This window comes from Lygodium microphyllum, chromosome 12 (genome assembly GCF_053477565.2).
Source record: "Lygodium microphyllum isolate KBCC chromosome 12, Lygodium_microphyllum_v1.1.10, whole genome shotgun sequence".
NCBI classification, from domain to species: Eukaryota; Viridiplantae; Streptophyta; class Polypodiopsida; order Schizaeales; family Lygodiaceae; genus Lygodium; species Lygodium microphyllum.
In genome coordinates, this window is record NC_141146.1 from 121,287,655 (window position 1) to 121,295,550 (window position 7,896).

Sequence of the window (7,896 nt, forward strand, 5' to 3'; positions counted from 1 at the left end):
AAGAACCTAAAATCCTAAGAAAAGGACAAGAGCAAAGCCATTAATATCTAAAATACAAAATTAAGCATAGACTTATTGGTGCAACCTCAGATTTGCATAACAAAAGCAAAGCATTAGGGTTGTAACCACACTTATAGTAGGGTTTCCAAGCCCAAAGAGTTTGACACTCAATCCATAATATTGAGAAGCAAGTGTTTCTTGCATGACACCTACCACCTAGCCAAACATGTCTTTTAGGGGCTATTTGGGAGACTTTATTTATGTTGGCCAAACCATATATGCAAACATGCATAGAGCTATTTAGTGCAAATACACCACACCTATATGCATGCACATGTGTAGACATGCACTGGGTATGCGCAAAATACATATAAACATATGAAATACATGCATACCTCTAGGGGGGTAAATAGGCATGTGAAACACCGAGGAGAAAAATGCATTTTTATGGTTTTAAGGGACAAATTTTAGACTATGGTGTGAAAGGACACAATAGTGAAGCATGTGGCTCCTCCCTAATGTGGGAAGTTATGGTCATTCAACTCTTACATGACTTTTTGTTCATGAAAAATTAAAGATGGTTCTCTCTCTCTCTCTCTCTCTCTCTCTCTCTCTCTCTCTCTCTCTCTCTCTCTCTCTCTCTCTCTCTCTCTCTCTCTCTCTCTCTCTCTCTCTCTCTCTCTCTCTCTCTCTCTCTCTCTCTCTCTCTCTCAAGCATGTGCATGTATGTGAATATCCATGTGTGTTGTAAGCATGTTTCTGTGTATATGTGTACATACATGTGCATGTGCATACCTGTGTGTATGTGAACTCCCCCAAGAGTCAATTATTTATGTTGGCCTTAGAAAAGGACAAGAAAAGGGCTCTACAACTCTCATATAATGCCCCCCCTCAACATTTTCTAAATCATATGTGATTGAGAACAATATGAATCTAGCCCAAAGTCTACATATATATCCTTGCATGCATATATAAATATATCTATATATGTATGTAAATGTTTGTATCCATCTATTATTGATTTGTTTGTCTATCTAGTTACTGTGTGTGTATGTGTGCATGTGCGTGTGCGTGTGCATGTGCGTGCGCACACACATATTCACGTCTATATCTCAAAACTATTTTTCAATCAGTTTATAACACAAAATAGAGGGCCCTTATTGCAAGGGAGCATGCACATAGAACACAACACAAAAAGTATTGAAGCACAAAGTTTATTAAAGTATGTCGTAAGACCTACACTAGATCCTAAATTTCATCTCATCCTCACCTAGTGGCACATGAAAATAAAAGGACAAGCAAATTGTTGGATACTATTATCCTACTTTGCATAACAAACAATGATCACACATCCTCACCTAGTTTGGGGGCTAGGTTGTTATGGGAAAAGTTATTCCACATAACACCATAATAAGCATTGGTGAGAAGATCAACGCTTTGGATTCAAGAAACTAAAGGAGATACAATACATGTTAATAAGTTTAAGACATCTTCACTTGTCTATCAAAAACAAGAAAAGACAAGGATTTCTCATAACAAGCACTTGGATTCATATGGCCATGGATATCCTTATGTGCAATGTTGGCATTTACAATGTTATGTAGTGTCAAATGATGCAAAATAACTTACAAGGATGAGGAATGGGTCCACTGAGCATGTATAGTAGGAATATTTTGGTGTTGAAGCATGTTGTATTCATCTAGTTTGCATGTCTATTTAGAACATTACAATGTTGAATTAATGAATAAATTAGTGTTATGTTAATAATATATTCAAATTGAAACACACCACCACATTGTAGTTAAGGCTCAATGAAGGACTATGATTTCCAAGGAGAAAGTATTATGTGATGACATCACCTTTGTTCAACATGAGTCTACTTTGTTTACAAGAACATAAGCAATAATGCTAGGCTAGTACAAACAAAGGTAATAGTACATCAATTTCCAAAGTCCACAATTGTATTAGAGTGAATTCATATGCTAAATTCTTTTCAATATAAAGTAGAACTTATTTGGTACACATGCAAATGTAAAGGCTAGATTTCAAAATCAAAACAACCTATACACATCCATGGTCAAAGCTATTTAATATTTGTAAACTTGTTGTGGTTGTTGGTAGTGTATTGTTCTAAAATATCTAAACATGATGAAAATGTAATTGGTGACTCCACAAATTTCTGCGTGGGAGTTTGTTTAAACATAAGACTATGTAGTTAGATTAAAGCAATCATAAGTGCCCCAAACAATGATGTTATCTCATCATCCGTCCTTGAAGTTACACTTAAACTTTTCTTATATGTTTTGCAAAAGTATTTATCAGTGTGAGCCACTGTTCTTGAGACTCAATTTTTTTGAATATCTGGAAAGATGTTTAAGGGCATGCTTCAAAAGCTAAATAGCTAATGTCTCATTTGGAAGAGAGGTGCAACACGCATCCATTCTTTGATGGGATAAACTCGGGTGGGCGAGGGGGGGGGGGGGGGGGGGGGGGGGGGGTTGCACAAGTTGAATTATGTAACTAGGAGATTCGACTTGACAAAGGTGTCCTAGAGAGAAAGCAATCTTCAAAGATTAAGTGTAGCTCAAGTGTACATTTCATAAACCCTATGGCAAAAATATGTATGTTTGGTTCTTGAGAATATGCATCATTTTCAATATTATTTAGGGACTTGTCACACCTTTCCTTTAGTCATGTGTGTTTTGCCTTCTTGTACTTTTACCCATTCTTGTACATTGGGACTTTTTTTTTCACATCAAACAAAAAATGTGTTAAATTTACAAGGAGTGGGTAGTGGGAATTGAACTTGCAAGAGTAGTTGGAAACATTAACTTAGTTATAGTCAAGGGGAGAGACTAGCCCAATGGATGGTTCTACTTTATTAGCTTTTAAAGTTGTGTTCAAGCTCATTGCTAGTAAGTAGTCCCTTGCACCAATGCGAGTGAGCAATGAATAGTAAGTCTCCACTAGCTTTTTCATTATGATGTTTTTCTTGGTAGCACCAAACAAACTCACACTCTTATTTGTACATAATAATGGAATGCAATCTTCTAGTGTTAGGATAAATGGTTTAAGCTCACATTCTCCTACAAGCCAAGCATGAGTTCACATCCCACTTGTGCCAGTTGAAAGAAACTGAAAGGACTCACATGGGGATGTCTTGCATACAAGTAGAGAAGAGAGAGCCTCCTATAAGCATCAAGTTTTTGAAGTTTCCTTAGTGACTAGCAAGGAGAAATTACAATGTAGGGTACAAGAGCTCATAAAGCAACACTTAACTTGCGGTGTGTTTCTCCACGAAACGATGCATGGATTTGCAAAAAAAAATATGGCAACTTTCTTATTAATGTTCCCTGTTGGCAATCTAAACAATTGAAGTTTTAAGCATGAGACACTCCGACAAAATCACATATTTTCATCACCATGTAAAGAAAAGGGTTAAAAGGTTTGTAATGGCATGAGTAATATGACAAGATTGGACGTATGTCAAATGATATCTATTTCAACATGTCACTCAAACCACAAGGGCAATAACGCATTTGTGATATTTCAATGGTTTGAGAATGTTCTATTATGAGGTCCTAGTAGTATCCAAAAAGTGTGACACAACTAGTACATGTTTTCTTAGTGGCTCCTCTACCCACCATTGGAAGGACAAGTCTTGGCTTGAGCCTCAAGTTCTCAAGTGAAATACACAATCCAAAGGGAGGGACACAACCCCTTCATTCTTGTGTGAAAGGGGCCTCGAAGGATTTGCATGCATTCGTGAGAAGACCCAGAAAGAGCGGGGTCACGCGCCCACTAACAAGCTTTTTGTGTGTGTGTGTGTGTGTGCGCGAGTGACTTGAGCTGTCTTTCCGAGTGAGGATGACGATGATGACGATGGTGATGGTGATGTTGATGATGAAGATGCTATCATAAATCCCAATAGTAGCAGCAAATTGCAAGTGTGCATGGTCACCCATCACATGTCCCTTCTCTCTCTCTTCTCTCTCTCTCTCTCTCTCTCTCTCTCTCTCTCTCTCTCTCTCGACACCCTCACATGTCCAGTTATAGCCGCAAATGATGGCTTGCTTCCTATCGAGTCAATGGTGAAGAGCGTGATATATGGTTCTCTCTCTCTCTCTCTCTCTCTCTCTCTCTCTCTCTCTCTCTCTCTCTCTCTCTCTCTCTCTCTCTCTCTAGGGTTCGTCTTTATCTGATCATTATGCAGGCTTGATCTTTTGTTGCAAGAGGATATGTCCGATTTTGAATAAAGACACACAGTACTCACAGTAGTACTGATCCAAGGAGGGCCACGGCCCCCATAAATTCTCGGATGTTTCCTTGCCTCCTTGCACAATATATCCCTCCAGCTTGAGTGCAACTGCAAACACTGGCTCACACATGACACAACAAACATACTAGCCTAAGGTTGAAACCTTAATATTTCTGACCCTTGGCCTCTCTCCTCATGGATTAAGGTTGAAGTCTCAGTTTGCATATGCTCCATGCCTCTTGTCACTCTCTTATTATAAGTATTCACCTTAATATTGTGTTGCTGCAATAACCATTGTCTTCTCCCTGATCCTTGGCTCCCTCCTCATCAGGAAATTGGATTGAGGTTGAGACCCTACACATATATGTTTGATCCTTCCCTCTCATAACAAACTTGCAGTCTTGTAGTCACTAAATAGCTTTGAAACTCTCGTCTTTGATCCTTCCCTGTCTCAACAAACTTCCAGACAGCTTCTTGTCAGTACTCTAGTCAGCCCATTATTTCTGTTGTTGCAGCACCTAGCCATAAAGATTGCCTTCTCTTTGAATGGGTTTTCTCTCTTCCACCATATCCGCATTCGACAATCACAGTTTTCATGATCCGCAAGATCTGTCTCCTGCAGCTCCTCCCCTGTACTGTAACACATCTTCATTGAGAGCTGGTTTTTTCAGATCAGGGTGCAAGTCCTATATGTCCCCTCATAGCTCTGAGATAGAGCAAGATCAGCATTCAAGCAATCTGCAAGAGCGGGACTGCAACTACAAGAATATTGATATTGCAGTTGACCATATTATTACTGCAGGGCCAAAGAATGTTAGAAAGGTGAGCACAACTAAGCCTAGTAACGTTCCCAGAGCTGCCAGCACAAATATCCTCATTAATGGATCAACAATAAGCAGTCAAGATGGTAATTTGAGCTGCATTAGCAATGCAACTTTGACAGCAATTGCAGCTGCAGCCGTAACAGCCCCTACAATTGCATCTGCCAGAAGTATCCATATTGGACAGCTGATGAACATAAGGAAGAAGAGGGTGAGCAAGATTGTGGCTCAGGAAGGGAGAATCATCCAAGGGAGCCACCCAGTGTACAGAGGAGTAAGGAAGAGGAGGTGGGGCAAGTGGGTGTCTGAGATCAGAGAACCCAAGAAGCAATCTCGGATATGGTTGGGCTCTTTCTCAACACCGGAGATGGCAGCTAGGGCTTATGATGTTGCGGCCTTATGCTTGAAGGGCAATGCAGCATTGTTGAACTTCCCTGAGCTTGCTGATACTCTCCCTTGCCCCATCACCATGTCCCCTAGAGACATCCAAAGGGCAGCTGTAGCTGCTGCACAAGCTTTTGAAGAAATTGCTCTACCCCCTCTCTCCATCAATGAAGCGCATCTTAGAAAGCGCACTAGATCAGCCACCAATATTCCATGCAGCAAGAGGGAGATAGTGACTAATGAGTTTAACTGCAATGTGTCTCCTGATCCCTACAACATTGCAAAACAGTTCATGCAACAAGAAGCTGGATCAGTATATGAGGTTCTGCAGCTGCATCAGAATGATGATCACCAAAGCCCAAAGATGATATCCATTAAACCAGAAGAGGTGACAATATTCATGACACCCAATAGCTCTAACTTCAGTCCATTGAGTGGTGCTCATGTCCCAAGTAGTCCATCGAGCATATGTGCTAACAAATGTTGCCAGTTGCCATATCAAGCCGATACGCCCATAAGCGACACCTGTTCTGATCATAAGGGAAATCACAATGACTGCAACATTACTATGGCCAGTACTGGGGATCTGGGGGGGGTCAGTACTGATAACAACAACATAGTCATTGCAATGGTGCTGCCTGGGCCAACCAGTAGCCCTCATGGAATGAATAAATCAAAACATGATGAGGCCATGACTGAGGTGGATGAGGATCTAATGTATGACTGCAGCAGCCCAAGGATGATGAGGGAGATGGCTATGGCAATGCTCAACAGCTTCCAATCTGACAGTGCTGATTGCATGTTGTCTAGTAATTACGCCACCATAGCTAGTAATTACGCCACCATAGCCACAGCTTCCTCAAGCTACGCCATGGAATCAGCTGCTGAAGGGGTGTACACTGCAGCTGATGATGATATGGACTCTTGGGTTGATCTTCCTTTGTGGGATTAGCTTAAGCTCTCAACCCGATAAACCTCCGAGATGTAATTTCCGGATTAGAAGGTGAGATTAACCTTGATCGCCCATAATACAAAGCTAGTCAATTAACCCACAATTTATTCACACACAAGGCTGCAATATTATCCTCAATCCAACGAGTCTTTTCTTATCTCGTGCAAGATGACTGACTGTCAGCGCGAGGCGACTTTGCGTAATCAAGAATTTATAATGAATATTCTTTTTTATAATTTCAATACGTTTTTCAAAAAAATATTGCAGTTGGTATTAAATTGGCCAGGTAAGGTGAATTTATCTGTTTTAAAAACTTGGGCTGCAAAATTATACTTCTCATTCTTAGACTCTCTCGTTATACGAGGATCCAGCTCTTGACAGCAGCTGAGATGTGTGTTTAGAGATTAGGATCTCTTTTGACGTTTTAATATTCAAATTTATTTGTTGCTAATTATTGTTTTCGAGAGAGGAGAGCTTAGGTTATTCAATTGTTCTTCCCCTTATGTTTCATTTTTGAGAGAAGCTTAGTCTCAAGTTGGTAGATTCAATGCATGGTTACCAACATGTCTTATCTAGTAACATGAAACTTGGGTTTGTAGGTTTACCACTATTGTAGCTACTGGATTGTATGTGTATATATGAGAGAGAGAGAGAGAGAGAGAGAGAGAGAGAGAGAGAGAGAGACATCAACTAGGTTAGAGGAAGTTAGTGACATTAAGGATGCTAGTAGGGCTCACAGTTTTGCTGTTTGCCTTTGGCAACCAATAGTAGAAAAAAAAATATGATTGTGGAGAAGTGTTTGGTACCTCTTATCAATGTTTGTCTCAAATTTTATCTACAACATGTAAACTTGAAGGAAGCATTCAAACATAAATACATATTGGAGGGCCTTTGGGCCTGTAGAAACCCATGCTACATGAAAGTTTCAAGGCATGTTCATTCTTGCATCAAGTAGACAATTCAAGATGTAGAGCCTCCAAAATAGTTATAGTTTGGGATAACTTAAGTGCCATGAAGGCATTGACTGTTTTGGTTACTTTATAATGATATGGAACAAATAAATGATCATAACATAAATATCCAATGATAGACATCAATTTAAATAAGTCAAAAGAGTATAAATGTGAGCTTATCCTTTTAAAAAATATGGGTATCTTGTGTCATGTTAAAGGTATCATTTGATTGGTTTGTTTACCTAGACATCTTTATGCCCTCCTGCGTAAGACAAAGGCTAGTAAAATGAGTTATGCTTTATCTGGTGCAATATAATACTTCACAATTCATGTTTTACAAAAGGCTTACCAAGTTATAATGAGCTTATTTATCAATGCATAGATAGGATGCTGACGTTAATGTCGGTCCATTAGTGTAAATATCCTTAACTTGTCAATATAAAATGGTTTGCACTTTTTTGGATGTTATAATCTTGGTTGGGTGAATTTCCATCTCACATCATCAACATGAATCTACCTTTACACATT

The 7,896-nt window shown here is 39.5% G+C and overlaps 1 protein-coding gene across 1 annotated transcript; it reads left to right on the plus strand.

The window, feature by feature from the left end:
• Positions 1-4,240: 4,240 nt before the first annotated feature.
• On the plus strand, positions 4,241-6,533 carry LOC148028205 (uncharacterized). The gene has a single exon (XM_087689011.1). It carries the CDS (start codon positions 4,805-4,807, stop codon positions 6,413-6,415), a length of 1,611 nt encoding a protein of 536 aa, XP_087545137.1. The 5' UTR covers positions 4,241-4,804; the 3' UTR covers positions 6,416-6,533.
• The last annotated feature ends 1,363 nt before the right edge of the window (positions 6,534-7,896 follow it).

Bases quoted from the DNA above. Each gene is read 5' to 3' on its own strand.
- LOC148028205 (XM_087689011.1), top strand. From the start codon at position 4,805: ATGGGTTTTCTCTCTTCCACCATATCCGCATTCGACAATCACAGTTTT.